At 47.7% G+C, this 15,733-nt stretch overlaps 1 protein-coding gene across 2 annotated transcripts in view; it reads left to right on the top strand.

The window, feature by feature from the left end:
• Positions 1-15,733, top strand: part of PHKA1 (phosphorylase kinase regulatory subunit alpha 1) — a 967,577-nt gene that overhangs the window by 136,181 nt on the left and 815,663 nt on the right. For both annotated transcript variants that reach the window (XM_069211854.1, XM_069211853.1), the window contains exon 4: positions 7,979-8,147. In XM_069211854.1, the coding sequence (XP_069067955.1) occupies positions 7,979-8,147 (169 nt within the window). The remainder of the gene's footprint in view (positions 1-7,978; positions 8,148-15,733) is intronic.

Genomic DNA, 15,733 nt, shown 5'->3' with positions numbered 1-15,733 from the left:
CTGTGTTAATCTGATTTTTCATGGTCAGCTTATTGTCCAGGGTGATGCCAAGGTTGTGGACATGGCAGGTTGGAGTTGGTGGGGGTCCTAGTTCAGAGGGCCACCATGCTTAATTCCTTAGGGAGTTGTTTCTGAAGATCAGCACAACTGTCTTGTGTTGAGTTGGAGGCAATTGGTTCTCATCCAGTTGGTGATGTTTGTCATGCACTTGTGGAAGTTTGTTAATGTTGTGGTGGGGTCTTCTGATAGTAAGAGGATCAGCTGGGCGTCGCCTGCGTAGAAAATTATGTTTAGTCCATGCAATCTGATGACATTGGCCAAGGGAGTCATGTAGGTGTTAAATAGGGTGGGGCTGAGGGATGAACCTTGAAGGACGCGCAGATGTTCTTAGGTTCCAAGGTTAAGAGTGGGAGGCAGAGTCTCTGGGTTCTACCTCTGAGGAAGGAGGTGATCCATTTGAGGGCTTTTCCTCTGATTGCAGTGTTGTGCAGCCTTATGAACAGGATGTCTAGTGATACTGTGTCAAATGCTCCTGAGAAGTCAAGCAGGATCAGGGCCAGTGTTTTTCCTTTGTCGAGGAGGGATCTGATGTCATCAGTGGCTTTCAACAAGGCGATGTTGGTGTCGGTGCTATGATTGGTGCAGAATTCTAACTGGGAAGTGTCCAGGAGATTGTGGTTCTCCAGGTGTCTCTGTAAGTTGGCGGTTGAAGCCCTTCTCAAGGACTGTGGCAGGGAAGTTGGTGGATGGCTTTTTGAGTAGAGGTTTGCATTTTGGGTGCTCCCAGTCGTCTGGGAATATGACTGTGGTGATTGATGCGTTGCGGATGGTGGTGAGTTCGCTGCTGATCGTCTTGCTCCTGAGGTTGAAGATGTGGCAGGGACATAGGTACATGGTTGTTTCTGAGTGAATAGAGCTCATGATGGCAGTGGTCTTGTATGGTGAGCTGGTCCCATGTAGTGAATAGGTGGTCATAACCTTCGTTTGTGGGGTTGACATGGCTGGAGAGGTCGGTGGGTTGGGGATTTGAAGTTTCCTTAGATGGTGGAGATCTTGAAGTACGAGACGTCTTTCAGGGAGTCGCAGAGTTCCTGTGAAGGGGTGGGGATGTTTTCAGTGGCTAAGATGCTGGAGAATTCTGACGATGTTTAAGATTTCTGTGGTTGGAGCTTGGTTCGATGCGGTTGGCCAAGCTGTTCTTCTTTAATCCATTTCAGTAGTTGGTGGTATTGGTTGAGAGCAGTTTTGAAAGTGGTTCGGTCCGTGGGCTCCTTGCTGGTGTACCATTTCCTTTCGAGTTGTTTACAGGTACGCTTCGAGGTTCTAGATCTGTTGTGTACCAGCTGACTTGCTTGTAGGATCTTTTGGACTTGGTAGGTTTGAAGGGGCGACAATTTTCGCCTAGTCTGTGATGCAGGCAGAGAAGTTCCTAGCTGCCTGTTTGAGGTTGGCCTGTGTAGAGGGCGTCAGTCCATTGGCTTTCTGAGATCTTGTTTCAGCTGTGGTCTGATGTACTGGGTGGGTTGGGAGTGGTGCGCGGGAATCCTCCGGTGGTGAAAGGGACAATGGCGTGGTCGGTCCAGGTGACCTCAGTGACATGGCTGTATTTGATTCTGTTGCTCGCTGAGAAAATCGGGTCGAGTTTGTGTTCTGCTATGTGGATGGCGTCATGACCAGTTGGGTGTGGCCGATGTTCATGCTTCCAATCAGGTTGTTGGTGTTGGTATTGTTTGGGTAATCGAGGTGAAAGTTGAGGTTGCAAAGGGAGATGTCGTTTTCAGAGTCTAAGGCGAGCAGAGCAATGGTGTCTGGAATGACGTTGCAGAAGCTGGGGCGAGGTCCTGGTGGTCTGTAGGCAAGGGTACCTCTGATGGTGGTTTTTCTGTCAGCTCGCAGTTGGAACCTAAGGTGTTCCATGATCCGGGTGACGTTACATGGGGTGTTGATGCAGTGGATGTTCCCCTTGTGAATGATGGTGATTCCACCTCCGTGCTTGTTGATGTGGTCTCGGTGAGTGATCTTGTAGCCATCAGGCGTGGCAGCGACTATGTCAAGTGCGGAAGCAGGGTTGAGCCGGGTGTCGGTGAGAAAAATTATGTCTAGCTGAGGGAGGTGATGCTGTCCCAGATTTCGGTGGCGCGGGAGTCGGTGGAGATGTTCTGGCATGGTGGTGGTATTTGTGCAGGCTGGAACTTTGGTGCTGTAGGAGAAGATGCAGTGCCAGCAGGTGAAAGGTCCAGCTGTGGATTAGGGGGCGGTGTGGCAGCAGTTGTCGATTAGTCCTGGGTCGAGGTCTTTGAGCTTGGTGGTGTATCAGTGGGTGGCGGTCAGGCCAGGGGTCCTGGTGCTTGGTGCGGTCCAGGCGTGGACAGGCAGAGACAGACTTGCCTTTGGAGTGCCGATGGGGCTCACATCCTCTATGCAGCATTGATAAGTAGGCTTGGAATAAGACGCCACAAATGGCGCCTGAGCCTCTTCTGCTGGTATCCAATTCTATATCTATATCTGGATTAGGACTGAAGATTGCACTCCCATTCCATGCTTCCTTGTGTGTGATCCACCATCTCATTTCTTCTTTTGTGTCCTGCATCAAGGGGACTTTTTCAGAGTATGTCAAGCCTTTGCGTAAATGGAGAGCTTTCATATGTTGAAGGGCCCTCTAATGGAGTGGACCCGGAAACATTGCTTGAATGGACAATGATAGGAGTCCTACTACTCAAGCAAGTTGCCTCAACGAGGTCTGTTTGTTTGATGGAGATGTGCAGAGCTCATGTCTTTGCAATCTTTTCGACGGAAGGCTCAGCTTGGTTTTGTGGTAATCTATTAAAAATCCCAGAAAAGTCGTTCTTTGAGCTGGAAATAGCAGCAGTTTCTTCACGTTGATGATAAACCTCAGGCCTTCCGAGAGATGTATTCTTTGGGTATTGGTCTAGTATGAGGATATTGTCCAAGTAGATTATCAAACAAATACCCTGTGCTCACAGAGTTTCTATGGCCGGATGTAGAACCTTGGTGAAGCTCTAGAAGCCGAAGGGAAGTGAACATTTTACAGTTGGTCTTTACTGTAGAAACTTTAGAAATGTAGAATTCTGTGTTGTGGTGGGAAAATGGGGATTTTGAGGTACGCGTACTTAAAGATGTCCATCAGGAGGTGGATTTCCTCAATTTTGAAGTGACCATAAACTAGCAACTCTGATTTCTCTGAGATTGATGATGGCCCATTGACACCCCATCCCTTTTTTCCTCTAAGAAAATATTGCACATAAGTCCCCTTTGGTGATGAACGGACGGGGAAATAGACACCTTTTTTTTTAATTTTTTTTTTTTAAAGCTCCTCTCCTGCATGATCAGGAGGGAATAGTGTTCTGAAAATGGGAGGGGACGAGGGAACTGTCTCTGACAGGAAGGCTTGTAGAACTCTATATGAAAACCTTGTATTGTCTGGATGACCCTGGCGTCTGACGTAGTATTTTCCATATTGTGGGCAAATTAAGACAGCTGCTGTTCCACTCCTCGTTGGAAAGAAGGGAGAGCGCTTACTGGAGACAGTGCTGTTGGAATTTCTGTGGAATCCTCCCCTGACAACCTTGGTGACGTTTCAGACCGCTGGATGGAAAGAAACCTTCGAACCTTGGCCTCTTGTTGGGGCTGATGAATAGGAACAGCCGGCTGAGCCCTCTCTACCGCAACTGGCCTCAGAGGAAACGTTTGGGGGTGAAAATGTGCTTCATTGAAGCCTGGGCTTTTTCCAGGGAAGTAAGGGTGGCCACAGACTATTCTGAATTCTTGACAAAAGGATCCCCAAACAGCCCCCTTGAGCAATGGGCCCTGCCTCAGAGGAAGCTAGATCTCCTAACTTGAGATCCACTTTAATAAGGAGAGACCTTCTGCGTCCAGTGTACAATGCCCAATTGACATTCCCTAGGAAAATATTCGCATGTTGGGCCTATCCAGACAAGGTTTCTGTGGAGATTAGAGATCCAGATTGCTTGGCCTTCTTTGCCATATCCAGGATTTTCATGAGCGGCCCTGTGATGTCCAGCAATTTATCTTGGCATGAACACCATGAGAGCTCAATGCCTTTCTTTGGATCTCGGACGTTCTTTTATAAGAAACTGGTCATCCTGGTGTCAATCTCTGGGGTCATAGCTACCTTGCCCTGCAATAAAGGACGAGAGTACTCCGCCATAAGGCGAGCACAAGCTTCCTTTTCTAAAGGATTCCTCAGTCTGTCTGCGACATAGGTCACTACTTTCTCAGGTGGGGACCATTCTGAGGAATGGTGATGCAGCAGGTCATCTGGGTTCAACATGTCTGACATGTCTCACCCATGTGTTAAGTGGGGAGCAGGTGACTTCCTTGCACACAAAAACAGATGCCATGGTCTAGAGCGGGCCGGCTCCCCATCTGAATTCAAGAGGTTGAGGTTGTCTACCATTTTTAGCAGGCTTCACCACCTTCCAATCCCCTGCCCATTGGGGCAGAATCTGGGTGTCAGGATTATCTGTTGGGGGGAGATTGGGACAAGAACACCATTTTCAAATGGTCGAATGTGTCCTTATCCACTCCCTGCATGAGTGTGCATTTGCTTCCTGTCTTAGAAGGCGGTTTGTCAGGGATTCCCATCTGCTGCAATAGGTGCTGTGGACTGGTTGAAGGGTCCATCAAGATCAGAAGCTCAGGATAGCAGTAGGTTTACTGCAGTAATTTGTGTTCCAAGGGTGCGATAGCACAGGTGAACGTCTGGTGTATTAATGCATCTAAAGCGTTGCCATATTCATCATCAAAAGCGTAAAGGGGGAGTTGTCCTCCTCCATATAGTCTTGCTCTTTGTGCTGCATTTTGTTGCAGGAACTTCAGAGTATAATTATATAGAGCAGTTAGGAACTGCACTGTGGTGCTGGGATCCATCTGTTATGATAGCCTGGGGCTCACTTATGTGTCTTCTCCTGGGGAGAGAACACCCTTTTAATCTCTAAGGCTGTACACCTGAGCCTATCTCTGCAATATGGAAACAGGCTCTGATGTGTGTACTTCAATACAGACCCCAACGGGGCATTAATACCTCTTTTTACTTTGATGATGTGCTTACCGCCATGAATACTAACACACCTGCGGTAGGTGTCGATATCGCTATGTACTTACTATTGTGTCTACTAGCACCAATACAAACCCCAGCTAGGGGGAACTCACTCAACGTCATGCAGGGAAAGGCTCACTCTGTGGTTGCGCTGCTCTGATTTCAGATGGAGTTTGCGCGCTGTTAGATGAGTCTGTAACGCACCTCTATGGTGCACGTTACAAGTGAAGTCAGCGTGCCTTCTTGTGGGTGGAGGCCACAACCGCATGAATGCAGGCCATTGAGGTGGTTTGTCGGCATCGCATAAGGAGCACTGAAATGCATTCCCGTAGCGCTCTTTGTTAGGGAAAAAATTTGTAGTTGTCGTGATTCCTTAAAACACAGATATTACACTTACTTTAGACAAGATATAACTAATAAAGAGAAGTCACTTAGCTCGTGGCGGCGGAGCAGCGAAGAAAGAGAGAGAGCCTGACAATCAAGGGAGAACAGTTATTGGACTTTCAGTGTTCCTGTTGGATAATGTGTTTTTCTTACCTCTCCCTGTGTTTGGTGGGAAAGTTAATTTATTGTTACATGTTTAGCAAGGCTGCTGTGAAGTAAACAGTAAAGAAAGAATGCATAATCCTTGCCTTAGGTGTTGACATAGAATTTGACTATTTCGTACCTGCCACAAAGAATGCACATCTTCCAAATGTAGCTCGCCAAAGACTTTGGTACCATTACCAAAGATACTTTCTCTGATTTATGTTTGCACCGGGGCATGTAGCATAAGCTGTTTGGGTATAAAGTGTTTTGATTAAGACTGAATAAGGCCTTGTGGACGAAACCGAGGAATCTGAACAAGATCCTTTGTTTGACCAGAAGCCAATTCAGTGCTGTCAAAACTGGGGATTCAGAATCATTTCTCTTAAGGTTCAAAACCAGCCTTGCTCTCACGCTTCAACCAGTTGCAAGTGTTTTAAAACCTTAGCAGTTGAGTCCAGATAAATAAAATTGCAATCTTTGAAGTTTATGAGAAAACTAGAATAAATGAAGAATGTGCTTCAATGAGCGTAGCTGATAGGTGCGAACTATAGAACTGATTTGATTTTGAAGAATTTGATCTGCATCAATTTTAACTACAAGTTGCTTTAGACATTGCGCTGGGACTGTTTTTTCACCAAAGCAAGATGGCCAGAAAGGGAAATCGCAGACTAGTGAGGGCCTGAAAGGAGACCAAACTTAGATTTTACTCCCATTCAGCTTTAATGTGTTTATTATTATTCAGTTCTCCAATTTTCTGAGAGAGTCATCGGAGTGGTTGCCTTATTTCTGAGATTACCATCAATTTAAATGATAATCTATGTATCACCACCGTACATTATTACAGATAAACCAAAAGACTGAATAATACAGGCCATCCAGCCCATTTAAAGATTCAAAAGTAGTGGGGACAGCAGAGTCTTGCACAAGTCACTGTCCCCTTTTCCTATATAAAAGGGTCCAGGTAGACATGAGTCATCTTATCAAGTAACAAATGCTTAAACCAAGCAAGAACTGAGCCAGAAATGTAAAAATTCACCAGTGGATTTAATAAAATCTGGTTGCCTACTGTGTCAATCTAGTTGAAAGACATAAGTGTATCAGAGCAGAAGAGGCTTTCTGGTCCGTACAACCACAAAGCTCTTCCAGTACAACAGTGGTGCAATTTCTGTTCTACACCCTCGGCTAAAACCAACTTGCATAGCGTGAAGTGAGTTGTGAGAATCTATAAATTGTGAAAAACTATTCAAATCTGCTCGTTCTAACAGTTTAGCTGTAAACAGCAGTTGAGAGATTCTGTAATTCTCCATGTTGTTTGGATCCAGGATTGTGTACTTGTTTTTTCTTTTTTTTTTTTTTTTTTTTTTACAATGGGCTTTAAAAAAAAATCTTCAGGGATAGAGCCTGCAATAAGGGAGGCGTCAATTAATGTTCATTACAGGCTCATGAGTGTCGAGACTGTATTTCTTGAATGGAATTTTGAGACCTTCTACAGTATTTTTTGAAATGCAGCAAACATTGCTCAATCCTTGCAAGTGGAGGGATATTATTCCAGGACTGGCTCCCGTATTTATTTTTTTGTACTTCTTGGTTTTGGGTCTGGTGATGTCTTGACTTTTGCTGTGATTGCTTACTACAATAGTTTTTTGGCTAGTTTTGGTGAGCATTGATTGTAGGTGTTCTGTAGGTAATGTGGTTTGGATAAGCAACCATTGCTAGTCTTTCATGAATTGAATGATGTGGTTGTATTTAATCAGTATATTGATTAGAATGCAGCATTATAGCACTCCCTTCAGAGGAGCCAGTGTGGTTGCAGCATTCAAAGTCATTGCCACAAGTGGTGGCAGACTGGAAAAGTTGCTTTGTATAAATCGTGTCACCTCCAAATGCCAAAAATAGAGATTTGCGTAGTAGAATCTGATGTTCTCCCACTCCTCAGTAACTTATACTAAGGGTAATAGTAAAATATCTGCATCCTTCTTGACAAATGTCTATTTCCTGTAATACTCAAAGGTCTGTTGACTTTTAGAAATAACCTTCTGTCATTTGACAATGAACAACTTTCCCACTAAAAGCCTGCACTTTTGCTTACATTTTAAACCATGTATATCCATAAGGTGTCTGATACAGTGGTCATGTTCCTCACCACCCCCATATTCGATTTCTGGTCTACTCTTAATTGGCTTATGAGACCACTCTACTTATCTCGTGGTTCCACTAAGATGTTTTCTCTCCCATATTAACACAAATGAGATCCTACTGGTGTCTTGACTTTTCACATTTTTGATAACTTTCACACCTTACAAAAATGTGCATGCAAGCTTAGATAATCTTACTGACATAATTGAAGGTTCTTAATGATGTCACCCACAGATGCCAAAAGTAGAGAAGTTCAAACTTAGCCAGAGCACGAAGGACTGCCTCCATGCGAAATACAACACCAGCACCTGTGCAACAGTCATTGGAGATGACCAGTGGGGGCACCTACAGATGGATGCAACCTCAATTTACCTCTTGTTTCTAGCACAGATGACAGCCTCTGGTAAGAGTTACAACTGATATATTCACTACTTTATCTTAGGAACAATGTATTTTAAAGGAGCATATCCTCTCAAACATTAAAAACTAGCCTATGCTTTTCGCCTGTCCCTCCTTCATAAATGTAAACATTTAGTTTATTTGTACAGGCTTGACCTTGGATTCTTCCTATGTGCTTCTTTATTGCCATTAAATAAAATTATTTTTCCTCATGCAATTCTGTTCCTTATGATTTGACCTACCAGTACAGTAACTCTTCAACCATATTCCACCCCTCAAAAAAACTCAAGCGAAAGGGGTCCTGAGCTTGAGTCACAAAGAGTCCAAAGTTCAGCCTGTGTGTTGTCCTAAAGAGGAACTGTTGGGGGCTGCAGTAGTATTTGTCACGTACAAGCATGTCCTACAACCCAGTATTATTTTACCTTTAGCTTTCAAATGTTGTTAGAAAGTAGGTTCAAGCGTATGTGCTGCAACTTTCTGATCAGGTATCCGTGGGCTTTACTTCTTCCAGCATGACACATTTAACAGTTCTGAGGTGACTTGTAGAGCTGGTTTTGCCCATTTAGTTAGAATTGTTCCATCCCATATGTAGCCTTGTACCCTAAAAGATAAGCACTTAAAGAATACAAAGGGCTGTGCCCTCAGCGACTTAGGATCAGTATCAGAGAGACTCAGTCAGGTTTCGTACCACAGCCCATACTTGACCTGGCAACCAGGGAAAATGTAGGTTTTCCACAGCTTGCTGGGCAGAAAGTCTGGGTTTTATTACAGACAGAAGGTTAAGATTATCCCCTACTCTTTATTGCACCACTCACATCAGCAATAAAAGTAAGAATTTAGAACTTCAAAACATTCTAACAATTTATCAAACTTGGGAACATGCAGCTCTTATCCTTCATTTAAATGCTGCGAACAAGATAAGAAAAACACTACAAATTTTGGGTTCCAAATTTTTCAGTATGTAACGATAATTTCTTCTGCCGGCATCCAAAAGTTTTTTTTCTCCCCAAAATCCATTGTTTAATCTGAAATAAAAAAATAAACTTGATCAGAATGGGATACACAGCAGCGGCGGAATAATCTTAGCCTTCGTGTCGTTAATAAAATCCAGATTTTCTGGCCACCAGGGTGTTGAAAATCTGCATTTTATGTCAAGTCTTGGAGGCTAACAATATGCAAGTTCAAAGGCCCTCTAACACATTATCAATAGCACTCACCCCAGGTTTAAAATGACAATTTCTAAACATATTCCCATTTGACCAATCTGCAGCTCCCAATATCTTGCAGTCCTCCACCCAAAACGAAAGCTTTTGATGCATACTCACCCTGAACAGAATGGTGCCTTAAATCTACTCACATCCACACCAGCCTCTCTCATCACATCTGCTGACCCATTTTGCCACACTATTGCCTCTCAACCTCTGTTTTCCTCTTATACCCATTCAAACAGCTTACCACACAGTCTTTTATTCAGTCTAAATAAGAATAAAAAATAGTTCTTGATAATGTTTCTGTTGTTTTTAGTATAGAAGCAAACACCCTCAGCCCTAGTTGTGACATCCAGGGCTCTCACATCCCAAGTCCTCTTAAACTATACCAAATAGAATAACACAGTCGGCATACAAGAAATCTGCTTCAGGCTTTAACTTACATTGTTACCTCTGACCACAGTTAAACCCTGCTTAACATCCCACAATGAGGAATATGTAGCACCTGGAGGTTTCAAAGCTCTCATACTATGCATGATTTTTTTAACCACCACACTCTGACCAATAGACACCCTATTCACTAACCCATGCCCAGCTGCAATAGCGGATCTATACACATTTACCGTTCTACAGGAAAGCCTGACTAAAATAACTAACCACATTTACTACGTTAAAATGGAATAAAAACCTTGTTGAAAGCACTTACAAACCCATTTCTGCCATGGCAATCTATATACCTTTTTCCTTCCTGATGCCCAGGATTCTGTTATAACTCTGAAAGCTTCTGCCAAAAGGCCTGGCATTTTCCACTGGCTCTGAAATCCTCCATGCTATCAACGCAAGCAGATCCTACGCAACCAGGCTGTGATACTCTCCCTGAGGACCTAATATCATACTCCTGAACCTTTGAATGCATACAGTGAAATCCACTGACATCTCCATAATGATAGGGGACCAAGCTTGTGACCTCCAGATTGGAATTATGACAACCACCAGGGGTGTGCAATTTATTAAAATATCTACTTGTCCAGGGGACAGGTTGCTTCTCAAATCCAGTTGTCCTGTAAAAAGATCTACTTGTCCCTTTGGTGCCATGTAGTGTGGCGACAAATTATGGCAGCAATTAATAGCCTCTCTGATTATGCCAGGGCTACTACCATAGTAGGGCTTGAATACTTGGAGTTTCAATCCCTACCGTAGCAATTTCCTTATTTTGCCACCTTTCTGCAGATCTGCATACTGGGGCTGGAGGAAGCAGTAAGCAATAGTTCCAGGGCTGGAATGCCTTTGAGTCTGCAAACCTACTAACCTGCATGTTTTAAAGATTTTTACCAGCTTCTCTCTAATATTTTCCCATAATAAGAAAGGTTGGACATTTACTCCTGACAATGGCAGAATTAGAACTTCTTCCAGGGTTGGGAAGAAAGTGGCTGGAGGGAAAATGAACTTGCAAATGCTCAATAGATTTTCACATGAGCAAATCTACTCATCGTATTTACCCACGCTAAAATACAGTTCACAAATATTTTATAGGGGTACGACATATACCATGGGTGCACTTTTGTGACTTTCTTTAAGAATTTGGGGCCACAAGTAGGTAGGTTCAGATTTGTGACCTGCAAATTGCGAGTCGCAAATCCGAATGTAGGATGGTGTCCTTGACACCATCTGTGATTCGCAAGGGCTTCGCAAATGCCTACATCATGAATAATCATGAGGTAGGTCGCAATTTGCAACCCCCTCACGAATGGTGGCCTGCTGGAGACAGCAGACCACCATGTCTGTGACTGCTTTATTTTTTTGTAATGCAGCCCGTTTTCCTTAAAGGAGGTCTGGGGGGGGCGCAGGAGGAGGTGGAGTGGCCTGGGAGGCGGGTAGCCCATGGACGGGGCCACGTTGGGGGGCACTGGTGGTGGGGGTCTAGTGTCGGCCCCGGAGGAGGAACGCCTTAGCCAGTCCCCCCAGCTTTCTTGTGGTTGATCTCACAATGCTTTATGTTGAAGGGGAGAGTATGGACATCGACGTCCTTCCAACACCGGACTCAGGGTGGCCGAGGGCCGTATTACGAAACTCCGTCTAGTAGGAGGGGTCCACCACTCCACGCTTACTGTTGACACTCTGTATTTACAGTTTTGGGCAACAGATGCTTCTGGGTTGGAAGTATGGGGAGGGTGGCAGTTGGGGGGTGGGGTGGGATTGTTCGTACATTGTTGCCCATGGTTGGGCTTGTAGTATGTTTTTCTGTTTTTGGTTAACTGGTTACAATGGCAGGCTCGGGTGGGCGCACTCCATGGGAAGCAATCACACATGTACTTATGCTTGAGCAGTCTAAGCGGGTCCTCTCATGGTACGTGAATGGGCTCTTGCACAAACTTAAGCGGTCCGCGGTCTTCTCCACCATCCGAAGGTTTGCCCCATCGTGGTTCTGCTCCAGGAAACTCACCTGCTGGGTACTAGGTGCCCGGTGCTTATGAGGGGGGCTATGACAGAGTCTATCATGCTGGGTTCTCCAGGAGGTCGAGAGGAGTGATGGTCTTACTGCATCGTTCCTTACCACTAGTGGTAGCAGATTTCCGGTTGGACCTGCAGGGGCGATAAGCAGTGGTGTCCAGCTTGCTTGGGGGATACCCGATCAATATTCTTAGTGTCTATGCCCCTCCAGGTGCTTAAGAACAGTTCTTGGCATCCCTTGGGGAGGTGGTGACTGGACTTCCCCCAGGACTGACCGTGCTGGGAGGGGACTTTAACTCTGTCGTGGACCCCAAGGTTGACATCACTGGGCCCCCGTCCTCGGGCCGCAGAGTGGGGGCGTCTGGACTGCGCAGATGGATGGAGGATCTGGGTCTCTGCGATGTGTGGTGGGTTTGGCATCCCCATTTGCGGCAGTATACCCATACATCGGCAGCGCACCACACTCACGCACGAATTGATCTCTTTCTCGCACCTGCTCTCGACCTGCCCTGAATCTCGGGAGTGGAGATCCTTCCTCATGGGGTATCGCATCATGTGCCGCTTCTTCTTCGTTTGGACGGGGTGAGTGCGGGCCGACGACAGGTGTGGCGGCTCAACACCTGGTATCTGCAAGACAAAGAGTATGCCCAGGCACTAGGTGATCGGCTCTCCGAGTTTTTTACCCTTAACATGGGATCCGTGGCATCGCCGGGCATTATTTGGAAGGCCTGTAAGGCCACTGTCAGGGGTCACGCCAGGCAGCTCCTCCAGGCCGAGGAGCGTGCACACAGTCATAAAGTATCGGTGCTTGAGGTGAGGCTGGTGCGCCTGGAGGGCCAGGTTGCAGGGTCGGCAGGTGTAGCTGTCATGCGGCAGTTGGCCTTGGTCCAAGAGGAGATTAAACATATCACACTCGAGACCACAAAACATATGTGGCAAGCCTCCATGGCCCGAGTATACGGGTGGGGGGACAAAAATAGCAAGCTCCTGCACTGGATTGCCACTAGACCAATGGCAGACAGGGTGGTCCCGGAGATCGTTGATTGTTCAGGTGCTATCTCTCGGACTCCGGGCGAGATGGCGCAGAGTTTCGCCGCCCATTATCGGAACCTCTATGAGGAGCAACCTAGGCCTCCCGCTAAGATCGAGGCCCCATTGTTGATGGAGGTGACCCTCCCCACAGTTTCTGACACGGAGAGGCGCGATCTTGATGAACCTCTCAGCCTAGAGGAGGTCGAGGCGGCAATAGCGGGGCTGGTGACGGGCAAGACGCCCAGCCCCGACGGTTTCCCAGCCAAGTTTTACGCAAGGTTTCGGGACACTTTGGCCCCCCCACCTCCTAGCTATGTACAAGGAGGCCGAAAAAACAGGGAGCTTCCCCCAGGCTTGGATCAAGCTACTATAGTGGTGATCCCAAAGACTAGGCCCCCCTTGCTGGACTGTTCGGCATACCGCCCCATATCACTTCTTAATACGGAACTCAAGATCTTCTCTACAGTATTGGCCCTGAGATTGAAGAGGGTGCTGCCCTTGTTGGTTCACCCTGACCAGTGCGGTTTTATGCCTGCTAGAAGCATCCGGCACTGTATTTGGCGCTTGCATGTGACTCTGGCTCACAGGGCCCTTCTAACCTCTCACCTGGCGCTTCTGTTGGTGGACTTTGAAAAGGCATTCGACACAGTAGACTGGTCGTACCTACGCCGCGTCCTCGTGAGAGCTGGACTCGGGCCACGGTTCTGTGCATTGGTGGGCCTCCTTTACTCCATCCGTCAGGAAGGAGAAAGATCTCCCACCCGCCGTGGAGCGGCGGATGCGAGGGACAGCAGCGAGTGCGAGGCCAGAGGAGCGGAGGAGGCGGGTGGGGACGTAGAAGCTGAGGCGTCTGTTGAGGTATTCCGGTCCATTGTCGTGGAGGGCTTTGTGTGCGTGGGTGAGAAGTCGGAAGGTGATCCTTTTGCTGACTGGGAGCCAGTGCAGGTGTCTCAGGTGTGCGGAGATGTGGCTGCTGTGGGGTATGTCGAGGATGAGGCGGGCCGAGGCGTTTTGAATGCGTTGCAGGCGATTTTGGAGTTTGGCTGTGGTCCAGGCGTAGAGGGTGTTGCCGTAGTCCAGGCGGCTCGTGACGAGGGCGTGGGTCACGGTTTTTCTGGTGTCGGCGGGGATCCAGCGGAAGATCTTGCGGAGCATGCGGAGGGTGAGGAAGCAGGCGGAGGACACAGCGTTGACTTGCTTGGTCATGGTGAGAAGAGGGTCCAAGATGAAGCCGAGGTTGCGGGCGTGGTCTGTGGGGGTCGGTGCGGTGCCGAGCGCCGTGGGCCACCAGGAGTCGTCCCAGGCGGACGGGGTATTGCCGAGGATGAGGACTTCAGTTTTTTCAGAGTTCAGCTTTAGGAGGCTGAGCCTCATCCAATCTGCGACGTCCTTCATACCCTCTTGTAGGTTGGTCTTGGCGCTGGCGGGGTCCTTGGTGAGGGAGAGTATAAGTTGGGTGTCGTCGGCGTAGGAGGTGATGATGATGTCGTGCTTGCGTACGATGTTGGCGAGGGGGCTCATGTAGACATTGAAGAGTGTCGGGCTGAGTGATGAGCCTTGGGGTACGCCGCAGATGATCTCGGTGGGTTCTGAGCGAAACGGAGGGAGGTAAACTCTTTGGGAATGGTTTGAGAGGAAGGAGGCGATCCAGTCCAGGGCCTGGCCTTGGATTCCGGTGGAGCGGAGGCGGGTGATTAGGGTGTGGTGACAGACGGTGTCAAAGGCAGCCGAGAGATCGAGCAGAATGAGGGCGACTGTTTCACCGTTGTCCATCAGGGTTCTGATGTCGTCAGTGACTGAGATGAGGGCGGTTTCAGTGCTGTGGTTGGTTCGGAATCCGGTTTGTGAGGGGTCGAGCAGGTTGTTGTCTTCCAGGAAGGTGGTCAGCTGTTTGTTGACAGTCTTCTCTATTACTTTGGCTGGGAAAGGCAGAAGAGAGATGGGGCGGAAGTTTTTCAGGTCGCTCGGGTCAGCCGTAGGTTTCTTTAGTAGGGCGTTGACTTCGGCGTGTTTCCAGCATTCGGGGAAGGTAGCAGAGGAAAAAGAAGAGTTGATGACGGTCTGGAGGTGGGGGGGGCGATGATGTCGTCGGCTTTGTTAAAGATGAAGTGCGGACAGGGGTCCGAAGGGGCGCCGGAGTGGATAGAGTTCATGATGGATTTGGTTTCTTCCGTGTTGATGTGGGACCAGTTGTTGAGGGTGATGGCCGTGGATGCCGGTTCGGTGGTGTTTGGTTGGGTCTGGTGTCCGAAGCTGTCGTGGAGGTCGCTAATCTTGTGATGGAAGAAAGTGGCGAGGGAACAGTTCCCCATCCGCAGGGGTGCCCGCCAGGGATGCCCCCTCTCCCTGCTCTTATTCGGCCTGGCGATGGAGCTGCTGGTGAAGCTAATTCGGGAGGATCCCCTGGTCGAGGGATGGTCGTGGCCTACCGGGAGGGAGGACCGTATTGTGTTATATGCGGATGACGTACTCCTGTTCCTGGCCAACCCGGCCAGCAGTGGACCCAGGGTGCTGCAGTTGCTGGGACTGTTCGCGGAGGCGTTGGGTTTAATAGTTAACCCTAGTAAATCTCTATTGATCCCGCTCAGTCATTCCAGGGACTGCTACGATTGGCAGCACACCATTCCTATCAGGCGAAACAGCTTCTGGTACCTGGGAATGCAAATAGCGCTGTTGCCGGAGCTGGCATGGGATCTGAATGTCAAGCCCCTAACCAAGAGATTGAGGTGTCTTCTGCTCAATATCCTCAGCCGGATAGCACTATATAAGATGATGGTACTCCCCCGGTTCCTTTACCTGCTTCAAAATTTCCCTGGTCTAGTCCCCAGGCAGTGGTTCACCGATATGGAGGCCGTGGCGCGGCAGTTTTTGTGGCATGGCTCCCGCCCACACCTGGCGC

Source organism: Pleurodeles waltl, chromosome 10 (genome assembly GCF_031143425.1).
Source record: "Pleurodeles waltl isolate 20211129_DDA chromosome 10, aPleWal1.hap1.20221129, whole genome shotgun sequence".
Lineage (NCBI taxonomy): Eukaryota > Metazoa > Chordata > Amphibia > Caudata > Salamandridae > Pleurodeles > Pleurodeles waltl.
This window is presented reverse-complemented; position numbering and strand designations above follow the sequence as displayed.